Here is an 18,208-nt window from a genome sequence, read left to right as displayed (position 1 = left end):
CCGCCCCGCAGCCTCCATTCCACTCGCCCCGCACCCCGCCCCTCCATTCCCCCCGCACCCCGCCCCTGCGCCCCACCCCAGCACCCTCACTTCCACCCACTCATCCCCCCCCAGCAGCCTCCATTCCACCGCCCCCCCCCGCGCCCCACCCCTCCTCACCCCACCGCCCTCACTTTCCGCCCCTGGCCCCTTCGCCCCCTCCCCGCCCCCCGACCGGCCATCCGCGGGGCCGCAGCGCCTCCCGCTGGTACGCGCTGTCGGGGCGCGGCCCCAGGGGGAGGCGGGAGTGGTATAAAGTGGGCGGCCCCCTCCGCGGCCCCCTCCCTCCTGCCCGCTCGGAGCCCGCGTCTCGGCCGCCAGGACCCTGAGCTCCTCGAGACGTGTCCAGCGAGGGCGCCCCGCGCGCTCCGGGGTCAGGTAAGCGCCGCTCGGCCGGCCCGGGACCCGCCTGGAGCCGCGGCCGCGCTCTGGCGAGTTGTGACCGGGCGAGGGCCTCCCAGGCAGGGCGGGCTGGTCTCCCCGTGGCAGCGAGTTCCCCGAGGGGCCCGGGCGTGGGGGGCACGCCGGCCTGGCGGCCGCATTTCACCCACTCACCCTCCCTCAGAGCTCCCCACGTCCGCTCCTTAGGTGCGTCGCGCGTTGGGGCCAGGGGCCGCAGAGGTAATTGTCTGACCGCCCCCTTTGCCCCTTCTGGGGCAGGGCTGGGGCTGCGGGTGGGGGTGGGATTCCTCCCTGTTCCTGGGCTCCCTGCTAAGACTCTGCAGCTCTCGAGCTGTCTGATGGGACGGCTGGGGAGCCCTCGCGTCACCGCCCCCAGTGGGTCACCAAACAGCCCCGAGGGGCTCAGCGTCTGCAGTGGGACCCCTGGCTGGTTCCTGGGAGGTTTGGTTTTATCTCTGGCCTGGAGATCACATTCAGAGGACTGAGGAGCCCAAGTCACCCCCACGGGAAGTCCAACCTTTTCACGTGGAACTGGGTGCAGGGTCTCCCCGGGTTCAAGAGGGAGAGGCCGTTCCTCCTCTTTCTGGGTGGAGTGCCCGTGGCTACAGTGAGCTCGCCCAGGCACTCCCCAGGTGATAGAGGGTCTCTGACACCTAGTGGAGAGGACAGGTCACACCAGCACCTGACCCCCACCCGGAATCAGCAGGAGCCCAGCCTGTCCCCCATTCCTCTGAGGCTGAAAGTGGCCCACCAGGCATCCCCCACACACACACCCCAAGTCTGTTAGGGGAGACAAAGCAGGGGGCTGCACGGTGGACATCAGAGTGAAGGAGGACCCCAGGCTCATGGGCTGGTGATGGTTCCCCAGCTACGCCAGACTCCACACCCTCCAGGACTCCTCACTCAGTTCAGCAGAAACCTGGGGGCCCAGCACACTCAGAGCACGGCTTTGGGGTGGGATTGGGTGGGTCACCTGCCGAGAGCTCTCTGCTGCTGCTAATAACACAAAAACCAGCAGGGCGCGGTGCCGCAGGTGTGCGGGCCATCCTGCCCGGAGCCCACACGGGATACCATCCCCCATAGCCAGTGAGAACACCGCCGGCTCCAGCACCCACACTCCTGACCAGCCCAGTGTCCCCAAGGAAAGGAGCTTCACTTTTAGGTTAATAGCCAAAACAAGGAAGCTGGAGATCCACAGATTTGTGACTTTTTTCTTCCCATAAAGGAGTTTGGGCCCAGAGGTGGTCTTAACATTTGTTTCACAACAAGCAGAAGGCATTTGGGGCTTATACCCAGCCTCATCTCTCCCAGGCCAGGCGGCAGGACAGGCATTTGGGGCTCTGAGGAGGGACACTGCCTGCCTTCCTTGCTGTCTGCCTCCCTGACGTCACCCAGAGGCAGGAGGGTAGGGCCGGGGAGTGGGCCTGAGCCCCAGCCTAGGTGGCCTGCAGTCTCCCAGGCCGGACTGGAGCGGGTGGGCACAAAGGGCCCAAGTGTGTCCCCTTGGCAGGACTCAGGTGCTGATGGGCCACTGGGCCCTTCTGGCTACCGTGAAGCTGCCACCCTCTGCTAGGGAAAATACCCTGGGATGCCAGCGAAGCCCCCGGCAGGGCAGGGGCCATTGTTGGGGGTGTCTGTTGGGAAGCTACAGGGAAGGCCATGTGCAGGGACAGAGTCAGGCTCCTGCCCCTGGGCCCCCTGGTTGGGCAGAGCTCAGGCCCCTGCACTGGGCAGTGCCTGTCACAGCCAGCCGTGACTTTGCCTCGCTGGCCAACAGGGGCAGCTCTGTGTTTCTCGGGGAGCTGTGGGCAGCAGGGAGGCCTTCAGACAAGCTCCCTGGGCTGGGCAGGTCAGAGAAGGGACAGCCAGTGCCTGGGAGAAGGAGCAGGGGCCCGAGGCTCGTCCCAGGGCTGTGGCAAAGGGTGTGGCCTGGCCCTACCCCAGCCAGCATTTTCTCATCTGCAGAACCAGGCCGGGCTTCCAAGCACCTGCCCTTTCTACCTGCCAGGACGGCTAAGGATCTCCAAGGGCACAGAGTGTGGAAAGACTGCGTTTGTACCCACAAAATGCTTTTTGATGTTGGAAAAACCTAGTTCTTGTGATTTTTTTTTAATATTTATTTAAATATTTATTTATTTATTTATTTATTTATTTATTTATTTGACAGAGAGAGAGCACAGGGAGGGGGAGCAGCAGGCAGAGGGAGAAGCAGGCTCCCCGCTGAGCAAGGAGCCGGATGTGGGACTGGATCCCAGGACTCTGGAATCATGACCTGAGCCAAAGGCAGATGCTTCACTGACTGAGCCACCCAGGCGCCCCCCTCTTTTGATTATTTTAAGAAAACCACAAATAGTTTGATTCTTTCCACATTTCGGTGGATCAGCCCTTTCTTTGGCTTCTCTCACACATGTGTACAAAGCCGTCGGGGGTTGGGGGAACCCTGGTGGGGGCACACCTGCAAAGAAGCCGGGGTCCTGGGATGCCGCTCATTGAACAGCGCCTGGGGGAGCCCCGCCCCCACCCTAGGGGTGAGTGCTGGCATTGGGCCACATCATACAGCGACATTCTCCACAGACTGTACGCACACCCTCCCCGCTGACCTGAAACATGTCAGCACTCCACACCGCACCACTGGGTCAGCCTCGTGGTGGCCCACGGCAGTGGCTGAATTAAGCAAGTGGAGGGCAGGCATCCAGCTGTGAGGGGCCCCTGCTGCTAGGAGAGCAGACTCTGGGTCTTTTTTTTTTTTTTAATAATAATTCTTTATTATGTTATGTTAGTCACCATGCAGCACATCCTTAGTTTTTGATGTAAAGTTCCATGATTCATTACTTGCTTATGACACCCAGGGCTCCGTGCAACACATGCCCTCCTTACTACCATCACGGGCTAACCCATCCCCTCACCCCCTCCCCTCTGAAGCCCTCAGACTCTGGGTCTTAAGCTCTGAAAAGTGTCCAGGCTTTCACGCCTGTAGTCAGATACTCACCAGAAAAGTGAGGAAGGACCCTGTATTCTCCACAGCAGGAAGCACTGCGGTTTGGTGGTGCCGTTTTTTCTTTCTTGTGTGCCAGGGTCACGGATGAGGAATGGTGTGCTGTCCGTCTGTCTGCACATCCTTGATTTTTGTGCATTCAGCGTTTTTTGATGACTGACCATTTGCCTGGTTATGATTTCCCCCATGCTCCTAACGAGTGCTCAGTTCTACTAATCTGCAAGAGCTTTTCCCCCAGTTTTTAAAAATTGTGGTAGAATGTGCGTAACCTAAAATGTATCATCTGAACCATTTTGAAGTGTAGAGTTGAGCGGTGTTCGTAGTCTTGTGCTACTATTACCTCCGTTCATCTCTGAAATTCCGTTCATCTTGAAAAACAGGAACTCTATACCCATTAAGCACTAACTCCCCATTCCCTCCTCCCCCAGTCCCTGGCAGCCTCCATTCTACCTTCTATCCCTCTGATTTTTTAGATGATCTAAGTATCTCATAGGATTAGAATTGCACAGTATTAGTCTTTTTGTCGCTGGCTTATCTCACTGAGCCTCATGTCCTCAGGGTTCCTCCATATTGGATCCTCCATAAGGCTGGATCACGTCGTTGTGTGAATGTACCACGGTATGATTATCCATTCATCCGTCCACGGACACTTGGATTCCTCCCTGTTTTACCTGTCGTGAATAATCACTAATGTGAACAATGAAGATGGGTATACAAATATCTCTCTGAGATCTTGCTCTTAATTTGGCGGCGGGGGGGGGGGGGGGGATATAGCCAGAAGCAGAATTGCTAGATCATGTTGCAATTTTATTTTTATTTTTTTGAGGAACTACCTGCTGTTGCCCAGAGAGGTTCTACCATGTTACATTCCCACCAACACTTCCAGTTTCTCCACATCCTCCAACACTTGTTATTCTCTGGGTTTTTTAAATATTTGCCATCCTAATGAGTGTAAGGTGATATCCTTACAATTTTGTTTGTTTTTCTGTAATAATTAGTGATGTTGAGCATCTTTTCATGTGTCCATTGGCCGTTTGTATGTCTTCTGTAGAGAAAGGTCTGTTCAAGTCCTTGGTCCATTTTTTTTTTTAAGATTTTATTTATTTATTTGACAGAGATGGAGACAGCCAGTGAGAGAGGGAACACAAGCAGGGGGAGTGGGAGAGGAAGAAGCAGGCTCCCAGCAGAAGAGCCTGACGTGGGCCTCGATCCCAGAACGCTGGGATCACGCCCTGAGCTGAAGGCAGACGCTTAACGGCTGAGCCACCCAGGCGTCCCCTTGGTCCATTTTTGAATCAAATTTTTGGTGTTGGGTTTTAGGTGTTCTGTATATATTCTGGACGCTAATCCCTGATCACATCTGTAATTTGCAGAGACTTGTTTCCATTCTATAGGGTTGCCTTTTGACTCTGTGGATAGTGTCTTTTCATACACAAAATGTTTTATTTTTCCTAAAGTCCAGTTTGCCTATTTTTTTCTTTAGTTGCTTGTGCTTTTGGTTTCACATCCAAGAAATCATTACCAACTGCAAGCTTGTGAATTTTTTGCCCTATACTTTCTCTAAAAGTTTTATAGATTTAGGTGTTACATTTAGATCATGGATCCACTTTGAATTAATTTTTGTGTATGGTGTGAGGTAAGGGTCCAGCTTCATTCTTTTGCTTGTGGATGCCCAGTTTTCACCACACCATTTGTTCTAAAGAACTGTCTTTTCCCCCACTGCATGATCAAGTACTTTTTTGAAAAGTACTTGAATGTAAAGGCAAGAGTATATTTCTGGGCTCTGTTTGACTCCATTGGTCTGTATGCTAGTACCACATTGTTATCATTACTGTTGCTTTGTAGTAAGTTTTGAAATCAGGAAGTGTGAGTCCTCTGGCTTTGGTCTTCTCTTTTAGAATTGTTTATGCTATTCAGGGTCTCTTGAGATTTCTTATGAATTTTAGAATGGCTTTTTCTATTTCTGCAAAAATCATCATTGGGATTTTCATAGAAATTGAATTAAACCTGTAAATCACATTGGGTGGTATTGACATCCTAATGTTGTCTTCCAATCCATGAACATGGACTATCTTTCCATTTGTTTTTATCTTCTTTAATTCCTCTCAGAAAGATTTTATAGTTTTCAGTGAATAACTCTTTTACTTCCTTGGTAAAGGTAATTCCTAAGTGTTTTATTCTTTTGACGCTCATGTAAATGGAATTGTTTTCCATTGTTCGTTGTTGGTATATAGAAATGCAGCGGATTTTTGTGTATTGATTTTGTGGTCTGCTACTTTGCTCAGTTTGTTTATTCTAACAGTTCCTTTTGCGGAATCCTTAGGGTTTTCTACATATAAGATCATATCATCTGTGAACAGGGATAATTTACTTCTTCCTTTCCAGTTTGAGTGCCTTTTATGGCTTTTTCTTGCCTGGCTAGGACTTCCAATACTATGTTGAATAGAAAGGGATGGAAGTAGACATCTTCGCTTTGTTCCTGATCTTAGAGGAAAAGCTTTCAGTCTCTCACCATTGAGCATTATGTTTGCTGTGGCATTTTCATATATGACTTTTATTATATTGAGGTGGGTTCTTTCTATTCCCAGTTTTCAGGTATTTTTATCATGAAAGGATGTAAATTTTATCAAAAGATTTTTTGAGATCATGTGGGTTATATTACGTTGATCGATTTTCATATGTTGAATCATCCTTGCATTCCAGGAATAAATGCCACTTGCTCATGTTTAATCCTTTTACTATCTTATTGAATTCTGTTTGCTGATATTTTGCTGAAGATTTTCATGTCAGTATTCAATAGGAATATTGGTCTGTAGTTCCTTTTCTTGTAGTGTCTTTGTCTCACTTTGGCATTAGGGTAATGCTGGCATCATAGAATGAGTAAGGAATATTCCCTCCTCTTTAACTTTGTTTGAAAAGTTTGATAAGTATTGATGTTAGTTCTTCTTTAAATGTTTAGTAGAATTCACCAGTGAAGTCATCAGATTTAGGGTTGTTTGTTTGTTTGTCAGGAGATTTTCTGTTACTGATTCAATGTCCTTACTCAGCACAGATCTGTTCAGAATTTCTATTTCTTCATGGTTTGGAGGTTTTGTGTTTCTAGGAATTTGTCCATTTCACCTAGATTATCCAGCTCGTAAGTGTACAATTGTTCATAGTTCCCTCTTATGATCCTTTCTATTTCTGTGGAATTGGTAGTAATGTTCCCACATTAATTTCTGATTTTAATAATTTGAGTCTTCTCTCTCTTTTTCTTAGTTCATCTCACTAAAGGTTTGTCGATGTTGTTGATCTTTTTGAAAAATCAACTTTTCATTTCACTGATGTTCTCTGTTGTTTTTCTGTCATCTATTTCATGTAACTCTGCTCTAATCTTTATTATTTCTTTCATTCTGCTAGCTTTGGGTTTCATTTGTTCTTCTTTTTCCAGTTCCTTAAGCTGTACAATTAAGTTGTTGATTTGAGCTCTTTCTTGGTTCTTTTTTAATTTTTTAAAAGATTTTTAAATTTATTTTAGAGAAAGAGCATGTGCACCCTGTGCTTGCGCATGAGCAGGGGAAGGGGCAGAGGGAAGCAATCTCAAGCAGGCTCCCTACTGAGTGCAGAGCCTGACTCAGGGCTCGACCTCATAACCATGAGATCATGACCTTAGTGGAAGTTAAGAGTCAGACTCCTAACTGACTGAACCACCCAGGTATCCCTGAGCTCTTTTTTGTTTTTGTATGAAAACATGTATAGATGTAAATTTCCTCCTAAACACTGCTTTCACTGTGTTCCACACATTCTCCCATGTTTTGTTTTCATTTTTATTGATCTCTGAGTATTTTCTAATTTCCTTTGTGATTTATTCTTTGATCTACTGGTTGCTTAAAAGTGAGTTGTTTAACTTCCACAATTTTGTGAATTTTCCAGTTTTTCTTCTGTTATTGACTTCTAACAGCATCTCATTGTGATCAGAGAAGATACTTTCTATAATATTTTCTCCTTAAACCCATGGAAGCTGCCATTGTTGTTTCACCTTCTCCCACTATTGCAAGCCCCTCCCTTCCTTCTCTGGCTGCATTTATTCCAGGGGATTTTAAGTATTGGCACTTTTTTTTCCCCTATTCACTTTTTTCTTTCTTTTTTGGGGGGGGGGTCAGACATTGAAGACTAAGTGCTCGCTTTGGCAGCACATATACTAAAATCAGACATTGAAGACTAGGACATTCTAATGCAACTGCATATACAGGGGAAATTGGACGGGCACTGCACATGTTCAGGGAAGATGTGTGCCCAGGAAACACCTGGAACACCTTATACCTAAACTTCAGGCTGATCCTTGGCACAGAGACAGCCTGCCACAATAAAATAAGTAAATAAATAAACAAACAGCAAGCCCTGGAGAAGAAGAAGAATCTGATTTCCAGACATAGCACATTATTAGATTCAAATGTCCAGTTTTCAACAAAAGAATCACAAAGCACAAAGAAACAGGAAAGTAGGGCCCATTCAAAGGGAAAAAAAAAACATAAACCAACAAAGTATCCCTGAAGAAGACCTGATGGTGGGCCTAGTAGCCACAGACCTGAACACAACCATCTTAAAGATGCTCAAAAAACTAAAGAAAAGCATTAAAGAAGTCAAGGAAACAATGTCTGAATAAAATGGAAATATCAATAAAGAGGAACCTATGGTAGAATTCAAAAAGAAATAATGGAGCTGAAAAATACAATAACTAAAATGGAAATTTCATTAGAGGAAATCAAAGGCAGATTTGAGCAGACAGAAGAAACAACCAGTGAAGTTGGAGATAAGACAATGCAGATTATTGAGTCTAAGAAAAAGAAAGAAAAAAGATTAAAGAAAAGTGAACAGAGCCTAAGGAACCTGCATGTATGATATGGGAGTCCCAGAAGGAGAAGAGGGAGAAGAGGCAACAGGGAAAGTATTTGAGGAAATAATGGCTCAAAACTTCCCAGTTTGATGAAGACATGAACATAAAGCCCAAGAAGCTCAATGAACTCCAAGGAGGATAAATTCAAAGGGACTCACATTGAGACATGTCATCATCAAACTACCCAAAGCCAAGACAAAGAGAAATTTTGAAATCAGCAAACGAGGTGTGACTCATGATATTCAAGGGATCCTCAATAAGATTATTAGCAGATTTCTCATCAGAAACTTGGGAGACCAGAAGCAGTGGACTGATAATATTTAAAATGCTAAAAGAAAAAAAACCTGTCACCCAAAAATTCTATATCTAGCAAAACTGTCCTTTAAAAGTGAGGGTAAGATTAAAACATTCCCAGATAAACAGAAGCTGAGGGAGTTTGTTACTACTAGAGCTGACCTACAAGAAATGCTGAAGGGGGTCCTGCAGGGTGAAATAAAAGGACACTAGACAGTAACTTGAAGCCACGTAGAGAAGTAAAGGTCTCAGTAAAGATCAACATATGAGCAATTATAAAAGCTAATTTACCGTGGTAATGGTATGTATTTCCACATTTTGTTTCCTATATAATTTAAGGAACTAATGCATTAAAAATAATATTTGGTTATGCTTTGAACACACAAGGTATAAAAATATAGTTTTGTGAGGCACCTGGGTGGCTCAGATGGTTAAGCATCTGCCTTCGGCTCAGCTCGTGATCAGCAGGTCCTGGAATTAAGCCCCACATTGGGCTCCCAGCTCAACGGGGGGTCTGTTTCTCCCTCTGCCTCTCCCCTCTGTTTGTGCTCTCTCTCCGTCTCTCAAATAAATAAATAAAATATATTTTTTTAAATGTAGTTTTGTGACAACTGCTATAAATTCAGATTAGAGCATTATGACTTTAGGATGTTCAATATAACCCCCCATGGTAACCACAAAGAAAATATTTAAAGATTATACACAAAAAGAAATGAGGAAGGGATGTGAATGTTTCACTAGAAAAATCAACTAAATTCAAAAAAAGACAGTAATGCAGAAAATGAGAAATAAAAATCTCTAAGATATATGGAAAACAAATAGCAAATGACAGAAGTCTCTCCTTACTGGTAGTGACTTTAATTATAAACAAATCACACTCTTCAATCAAAAGACAGAGACTGGCAAAACAGATTATTAAAAAACACGATCAACAGCAGCCGACCCTTGAACAGCATGAATTTGAACCATACAGGTCTACTTCTATGCAGATTTTTTACAGTACAGTACCGTAATGTGTTTTGTCTTCTGTATGATTTCCCAACATTTTTTCTCTAGCTTACTTTACTGTAAGAATCCATAATACGCACACACAATATGCATCCTTCAGCTGCTGTCTTATCAGTCAGGCTTCGGTCAACAGTAGGCTATTAGGAGTGATGTTTTGGGGGAGTCAAAAGTTATATGCAGGTTATCAACTGTGTGGGGAGGGGGGCCAGCACCCCGACCCTCACACTGTTTGAGGGTCAGCTGTCTACAAGAGACTCACGTTCCATCCAGAGACACAAATAGGTTAAAAACATTATTCCATGCAAATAGGAACCAAAAGAGAGCAGGGTGGCCGTACTAATATCAAATGAAATGGACTTTGAATCAAAACCAGTTACAAGAGACAAAAGACATGTATTAATAGAAATTTTGATACAGCAGGAAGCTATAGCAATTATAAACATTGCACACCTAATAGCAGGCCATCAAAATTTTTAAACTTTAAAAATATGAAATCTTGATGTATATTGGAAAGACTGTTGTCTGGCTCTTGGTCTGTTCCCAGGCTGCTCTTGTCATTTTTATTGAATGGAAGTGTCATCCATGGGTGCCCAGAGTGTGGACCCCGGGCTGCCCAGGTGGCTCAGTCAGTTGGGCATCTGCCTTTGGCTTAGGTCATGATCTTGGGGTCCTGGGATAGAGCCCCGCATTGGGCTCCCTGCTCAATGAGGAGTCTGCTTCTCCCTCTCCCTCTGCCCCTCTCTCCCCAGCCACTTGTGCTCATGTGCTTTCTCAACTAAATAAGTAAAATCTTAAAAAAAAAAAAAAAAACACCTAGAGTGTGGACCCTGAGCTGTGATGCCTGGCGATTAGCTGAGCACGCTGGGCAAGCTACCTATGCTGGGTCTGGGTCCTCCTGTGCGAGGTGGGAACTGTACCGCACCAACGTCCAAGGGCAGCGTGGGCCTGACGGGAGAAGGCGCAGCTGGCGTCTGGGGCAGAGTAACCAGAGAAGACATTTCCTTGTCACTTCAACCATCCTTTGCAAAGACTTTTTGGTCCATATTTTGCCCTCCCTTCTCCTGGAATTTCTTCGGTGTGGGTGAGATTACTCCCATCTCTAGCACATCGCAAGCCGCCATCCCCCGACCCCTTCACCGTACTGAAGGGCCACCGTCTTACGTCCTCAGTTCTGGGTTGTCTTGCAGGCTGCCACTGTTGCACATAAAACCACAGATGCCCTATCACTCCGATTTTATCGTCTCATTGGCTCTTGATAGCACAAGTTCCCTCAGCACCCTTTATCTCTGGTTTTTCTCAGCGACTCTTACTTATTCTTCCTTAGATTCATTCTGTCCACATGCACAAGCAAAAGGGCAAAAATATTTCTTGGAGATTCTAATCAAAATTACATTCAATTATAGAGTCCATTAGAAATAACTGATATTCTTAAGTGTTGCGTTTCCCATCCAGAAACCAGGCTCATCTCTCCAAAGTGTTCCTTAGAAAATTTTTGTGATTTTTTTAATAAGTCCTGCACTTTCTCAGATTCTTAAATTTACTCCTTAACTTTATGTCATTTTTGTTGATAGGGTAAATAGTATTTTTCCATTAAATTACCTAATTGGTTGTTGCTGATAGAAGAAAATCTATAGCTTTTTGTACGTATTTTTCTTATAATAGTCTCACTGAGTTCCACTCCTTCCCCTAAACTTTGTATAGTTGATTTAATTGGGTTTTCCAATTCCCATCTTTAGTGAGGACAGTTTCCATCTCTTCTCTTTCCAAGATTTGTACTTTGTTTTTCTTTACAGTCGTGTTGCATTGGCTTCCAACACAACGTTGAATAATCGAGTGAGAGCAGCACTCTTTGTCGTACGTATGCGTCTATTTCTTGGGCTCTCAGGGACATTTTTTGAGTGCAGGAGTTTTTAATGCAAGGTCAGGTCCACAGCGGACTCCAAGTTCAGGAAGGGTGTGATTTCAGTATATGGGTACATGTGCATTTGTGTCAAGTGGATTGGTCCAGATTCTTGAAGGAAGAACCCCTATTTTAGTTCTTATATAAAATATGACCTTGGTTGTGGATTTGAAATTTATATGCTCTATAATGTTAATCCAACTCTTAAATTTCTTATGAGGTTTTGCCTTTTTTCCCCCCAATCAGTAATGGATGTTTCAGGCACCATTAAAGCAGTTACATGGTTTTCTTTTTATACTGATGTGCCTTACATTCGTGTACTCGTAGTGTTGCATCACCGTTGTATTTCTAAACTGACTTCATCCATTCTGGTAGTTGTCCTTGGTATGCTACTGGATTTTATCTTCTAACGTCTGTCAGGAGCTTATTTGTCCACCAAGTTTCTTTTAGGGATTTCTTTTATCAAGTTTTGGTCTTGGGTTTTTAAAAGTTTCAAAATGAATCGAAAAGCTTATCTTTTTATGTTTTGAAACAGACTAAATAGTAGAGAAGTATTTGTCCTTGAAGATGCAAAAGAACTCTCCCAAATCCATGTGGGCAGAGCCTTGGGGTGTGTTCCCTGCCAGCGTTTCCAGTCCTTCCGGGCAGAGTCCAGTCAGGTCCTCACCTCTATACAAGACTTTCCCAGAACCTGGTCTTTCATGTTCATTAGCTTAGAGCTGCACTTGGTATGCTCTTAAAAACCTTCTTCACCTATCATGATATTATTTTATTCATTCCAAAATTCATTCCAAAATTTTATTCATTCCAAAGTATCACTGTATTGTGCTTCATCATTTTCATTTTCGATTAAATTTAATCGGTTGGTTTGTTCCTTATTATTTTCTTTCCCTTGTTTTCCTGAGATTCGTGTTGTTAATTTATTTTTGTCCCTAGCTTCTTCAACTGTGTGTCTAATTTGTTACACTGATTTCTTATCTTACAACATAAAGCATCTAAGGCTATATATTGTCCTCTAATTACAGCTTTGCCCTTCCCATATTTGTTTATATGTATAACATTGTCATTGTCACTAATTCCTATGTAGTTTTAGCAAGAAAGTGTTTTTTTAAATTTCCAGGTGTTTTGATTTTTTTTTTCTGTCTTACTAGTGACTGCTTTTGTATTGTGGTTCAGAAATTTTCATATATAATTTCTGATTTTTTAAAATTAATTAAAGCTGTTTTTTTGGCTACTCTAGAATTGAGTTTTGTAAAATTTTTAAAAGAGCATGCATTCCCTACTTGTAGGTTTCAAAGACAGATATAGATGATAGTGAGGCAGATGTGTGTGTTCACTACTCATTACTGTCAAAGTTTTATAAAACAGGACATTCACATTCTTGTTTTCATTGTTTATGTGATCTATCAAGACTTTCAAAGGTGAGTTGAAAGTCTTCTATTATGATTGCGGTTTATCAGTTTTTTCTTCAATTTTTCACCACTTTTGCTTTATATAATTTTGTTATGAAATCCGCTACCTACAGACTCATAACTAGACTGCAGCCTTTATCTTGTCCTTGGCACTGTCCCTCGCCCTTCTGTCTCACCTTCGATGGGCCCTCATGCTGTCCTCTCTGTCTGGGACAGCCTCCAGGGTCACTCTCACAAACCTACCTCATCCAGATGGGTTTCATTTTTTTATCTAAGTTAGGAATATTTATCTTTTTTTCTTTTCTTTCTTTTTTATTGCAGATTAGTTGACATATATTAATTTCAGGTGTACAGCATAGTGATCCGAGAGTTCTGTACATTCAGCTATGCTCACCACCAGAAGTGTCATCACCACGTGTCCCCACACAACCCTCGTACAATATTATTAACTGTGTTCCCCATGCTGCACTGTTCATCCCCATGACTCATTATCACTGGAAATGTGTACGTCTTCATCCCTTTATCTACTTCACCCATCCCCCCACCAGTTCGTTCTCTGTATTTATGAGTCTGTGTTTGTTTGTGTTTATTTGTTCATTTGTTTTGTTTTTTAGATTCCACACACAGTGAAATCATATGGTATTTGTCTTTGTCTGACTTATGTCTTTTGCATAATATTCTCTAGGTCTGTGTTGTTGTAAATGGCAAGATCTCATTCTTTTTTATGACTGAGTAATAAACCATTGTATGTATGTGTGTATGTTGTGTATACACACGCATACGTGTGTGTGTATATATATATATATGTATATATACCCATCTTCTTTATCTATTTTTTAATTTTAATTCCAGTGTAGTTACCGTGCATGTTATATTCGTTTCAGGTGTGCAATATAGTGATTCAACTGGTGCTCATCAGGACAAGTGCCCTCCTGACTCCCCATCCCCTACTTTACCCTTCTCCCCCCACCCCAACTCCCCTCTGGTAACCATCAATGTCTTCTCTATATTAAGAGTTTGTTCTTTGGCTTGTCTCTTTCTTTCCCTTTGTTTGCTTTGTTTCTTAAATTTCACATTTGAGTGAGATCATATGGTATTTGTCTTTCTCTGACTGACTTACTTCACTTAGCAAAATACTCTGTAGCTCCATCCATGTCGTTGCAAATGGCAAGATTTCATTCTTTTTATGGTTGAGTGACAGTCCATTGTATATACCACGTCTTCTTTATTCATTCCTCTATCGATCGACGCTTGGGCTGTCTCCATAGTTTGGCTACTGTGATAATGCTGCTGTGAACACCAGGGTGTGTGGGAACATTTGTCTCCAACAGAAGAATTTAAAGCGTTCACATATATTGTCACATAGGATCCGTGTGATATTGATTGTGCTCTCTGGCTCTTTTTTTCCCTTTGTTTATTTTATTTTCCCCTCAACATTCTCCAGTTACTGTCTCGCTGTTTTTCTGTATACAGTATTGTGGAGAAAAAGTTTAATGCCTGAATTAGTTATCTACTGCTATGGATAAGTTACCTCAGAACTTAGTAATTTAAAACAATAAGCACTTACTCATAATTGACTCCAGTCAGGAATGGCTTGGCTGCGTGGCTGTAGCTCAGGGCCCCTGATGAGGTGCAGTGACAGTGGGGGGATTGGCCAGGGCTCTGCTCACCTGATGTCTCGACTGGGCTGAGGATGTGTTCTGCCAGGGCTCACTCACCCGGCTGTTGGCTGGAGGCCTCGGTCCCTCGCTCTTGGGCTTCTGCAAAGGCTGCGTGAGCGCCTTCACGTGACGGCAGTCGTCTTCCTCCCAGTGAGGACCCCAAGAGAGGGCCAGGCAGCAGCCACGATGTCTTTTGTGAGCTTGTCTCGGGAGTCACACAGCGTCATCTGCGTGCTGATCTGTTGGTCAGACAGGCCGGTGACAGCTGAGTGTGTGACGATTTCGTGAGAGGTGCCCCCAGGAGGCAGGAAGCATTGGGCCCACCTCGGAGGTTGCCCACCACAACACCAAAATGAGTCTTCCCTTTAGGTGGTTTTCTTAATATATTTTGTTGCCGCTATTGTGTTTTTCTCCTGTGCAGATTATTTTTAGAATTCTTCATTTCCTTGGAGAGTGGCAGTTTCCACCAGTACACTTTAGTATGGGGGCTGTTTGAATTGATTGTGTGTGTGATATGTGTGAGGTGTGGGGTGTGGGCACGCGCACGGGGAGTGGTGCCAAGGTGGGTATCAGAGTCCCTGGCCCTTTGGCAACCCCCTCCCTCCCACAGCAGACGGGACAGGATGGGACTCACTGCTCGCCCACTGGGGGCAGCAGGATGAGGGGCAGTGGAGGACAAAGCTGCACCCACATCCCAGTGCCCAGCCCTAACTGGCCCCCCAGCCTGCCCCGCCAAGCTCCCGCAGTCCCCACGTTGTCTGTCACGTGTGGCTGATGGCTCTGGACCTCTTTTCTCTGACTATTGCCACCTGACTTCCTCTTGGCTTCCAGGTTCTTTGGGGTCCCTGGCTTGCCCCTCACGCCATCTTCTCAGGCCCCACCCAGCCCACCCTGGGCACTTCCATCACCTCATGCAGGAAGCCCGCCTGGATTCGCTGGCACACCCACTGGGCTTGCTTTTGTCTGGGCAACTGTCACCCCATACTGGGTCACAGCCCCTACCTGCAGAGTCATGGCCTCTTGACCTGACCATGACCTATCCTGGAGAGGCAGAGCCATGCCCTGTTCGCCCCTAATGATGCCAGGACCAGCTTCTCTCACTTTAAACTCAAGTGATATTGAACCTTAAATTTGCCCCCCAAAATCCATCTACCTCCTCTCAAAAATGCACCAGGAAAATGGCGTCAAAGTGCCCCCATGCCTCTGCTTTCCCCCAAAGCTCTCCAGGCACCACCTCCGCCCCCAGTCCCCTGAGGGCCCAACCTACCTGCATGCCCCCCTTGTAGGCCGAGAGTCCCTTTTCCCACTGGGTCTGCACCTCTGCTCTGGGGACCCCAGGAGGCAGCCAGGTGTTTGTGTGAACCAAGAGTCCCACCAGTATGAGCCCCTTCCTCTCCCTCCTGGTCCCCAGAGCCCGCCCATCCCCCCTCCCATACCACATGTCCTCTCTCCCCGTCTGGTTGCCAGGTGGGCAGCAAGCAACAGGGAACCCTCCATTCCCACGGAGACGTGTCAGGGCACGGAGACCCAGTCTGGGGAAGGACCCCCCCATCCGTGGCAGCTGTCCCCCCAACAGAGCAGGACCCTGGCACTCGCTGCCTACCAGTCCCCCAGGCCTGTCTGCATCCCAACCCCCACACTCCATCCCCAGGGCCTTCCCCCGGTCTGTCAGCATGGGGTCATGTGGATGGCTGCATCGAGTGCCAAGGCCCACCCTGCCCCAGCCTGGGCCATCCTCCCCTCCCCTGATACCCCCCAGTCACCGCCAGCTGAGCCCCCACACAGTGTGCTGCTGTCACCAACGCCCACCACCGGCATTTCAGTTTCTGAGAATGCACCTGTCTGCTTAGCACACCCCGGCCCCCACAGGGCGGAGACGGGCCACGGCGACTGAAACCCACCCAGAGCTTGCCGTCTCTGCATCCCCTGAGTGATGAGGGAAGAGGGCGTCTCCCTGAGCCCACGTGCTGGCTGCCCCACCATCTGGGGAGGGGGCTCTGGGGTCCCGGAGGGGCACTGGCGCTGACTACAGGGGTTGGGGCGTCTCCCTGAGCCCACGTGCTGGCTGCCCCACCATCTGGGGAGGGGGCTCTGGGGTCCCGGAGGGGCACTGGCGCTGACTACAGGGGTTGGGGCGTCTCCCTGAGCCCACGTGCTGGCTGCCCCACCATCTGGGGAGGGGGCTCTGGGGTCCCGGAGGGGCACTGGCGCTGACTACAGGGGTTGCTTCTCCCTGTTGCAGGACATTGGGGCGCATGGGTGCTGCTAAGATGCTCCGAAGTCCCTGCTCCGCCCTCCTGCTCTGGGTGCTCCTGGGGGCCGTCCATGCCCAGCAGCAGGAGATCATTGCCCCTGGCAACTCTGAGAGAAACAGCTGCCCAGGTATCAGCCGTGGGGCCGGGCCCGGTGTGGGTAGGAAAGGGGTGCCGCAGGGCCACTGCGGGGGCGGAGCCCAGAATCGCCCACAGGCACGAGGCCTGGCGACGGCTGGCGCCGCAGGCCCTCCGCCCAGGCAGGCCAGTGATACATCCCGTGCCCCCCAGAGAAGGCCGACTGCCCCATCAACGTGTACTTCGTGCTGGACACCTCGGAGAGCGTCACCATGCAGTCCCCCATCGACAGCCTGCTCTACCACATGAAACAGTTCGTGCGTCAGTTCATCAGCCAGCTGCAGGACGAGACCTACCTGGAGCAGGTGGCCCTGAGCTGGCGCTACGGCGGTCTGCACTTCTCCGACGTGGTGAGGGTGTTCAGCCCGCCGGACAGCGACCGGGCCTCCTTCACCAAGAGCCTGGAGAGCATCGTGTCCATCCGGAAAGGCACCTTCACGGACTGCGCGCTGGCCAACATGACCCAGGAGATCCGCCAGCTCAAGAGCAAGGGTGGGGTGCACTTTGCGGTGGTTATCACCGACGGCTACGTCACCGGCAGCCCGTGCGGGGGCATCAAGCTGCAGGCTGAGCGGGCCCGAGAGGAGGGCATCCGGATCTTCACTGTGGCCCCGGACCAGGTCCCAAACGAACAGGGTCTGCGGGACATGGCCAGCATGCCCCTTGAGCTCTACCGTAACAACTATGCCACCGTGCGTCCCGACTTGGAGATCGACCAGGACACCATCAACCGCATCATCAAGGTCATGGTGAGCCACTCCCAGGACCACACCCGCCCACTGGGCACCAGGAGTGGAGGGTGGAGGCCAGAGCCCTGGGGCCCGCTCCCCCACTGGCCCCAGTGGACAGCACCCTGCTCTGGGCCTCAGTTTACCCCTCTGTGAGAGTTAGCCCGGGCATTCCCACCCAAATCTCCGGCTCCGGCTAAGTAGCATCTCTTTGTCTTTTCTGCAGAAACATGAAGCCTATGGAGAGGTGAGAGGGGCGTTTTCCGGTCCTGCCACCCTGACCGGGTGCTGCCCACTGGGCCGCTGAGGCGCTGACCCAGCAGGGATTATCACTGCAGCCACCCCTGCTGCCCTCCGAGCTCCAGGCCAAGAGCACAGGGCAGGTGGCCTGTGTGGCCCCTGGCATTCCCCCGTCCCCGTGCATCCCCAGCGCCAGCTCTTCTCCCTCAGCGAGGCTCCTACAAGGCGCCCTTTCCTGGCACAGCTGCTCGCAGGCCTGGCAC

At 47.8% G+C, this 18,208-nt stretch overlaps 1 protein-coding gene across 4 annotated transcripts in view; it reads left to right on the top strand.

Annotated features, from left to right (window-relative positions):
* The first annotated feature begins 276 nt into the window (after nt 1-276).
* COL6A2 (collagen type VI alpha 2 chain) overlaps nt 277-18,208 on the top strand; it is a 33,409-nt gene continuing 15,477 nt past the window's right edge. For 2 of the 4 annotated variants that reach the window (XM_040621776.1, XM_040621777.1), the window contains exons 1-4: nt 277-417; nt 16,830-16,969; nt 17,131-17,726; nt 17,932-17,952. In XM_040621776.1, coding sequence (XP_040477710.1) covers nt 16,843-16,969; nt 17,131-17,726; nt 17,932-17,952 — 744 coding nt within the window. In that variant the 5' untranslated portion in view covers nt 277-417; nt 16,830-16,842. Of the gene's footprint in view, nt 418-11,407; nt 11,469-16,829; nt 16,970-17,130; nt 17,727-17,931; nt 17,953-18,208 lie in introns of those variants that run through there. The other 2 variants (XM_040621774.1, XM_040621775.1) reach the window with 2 other exon arrangements.

The sequence above is a fragment of the Ursus maritimus genome, unplaced genomic scaffold, assembly GCF_017311325.1.
Source record: "Ursus maritimus isolate PB19 unplaced genomic scaffold, ASM1731132v1 scaffold_4, whole genome shotgun sequence".
Lineage (NCBI taxonomy): Eukaryota > Metazoa > Chordata > Mammalia > Carnivora > Ursidae > Ursus > Ursus maritimus.
The sequence above is the reverse complement of the archived record's forward strand: the minus strand, read 5'-3'. Positions and strand labels throughout refer to the sequence as shown.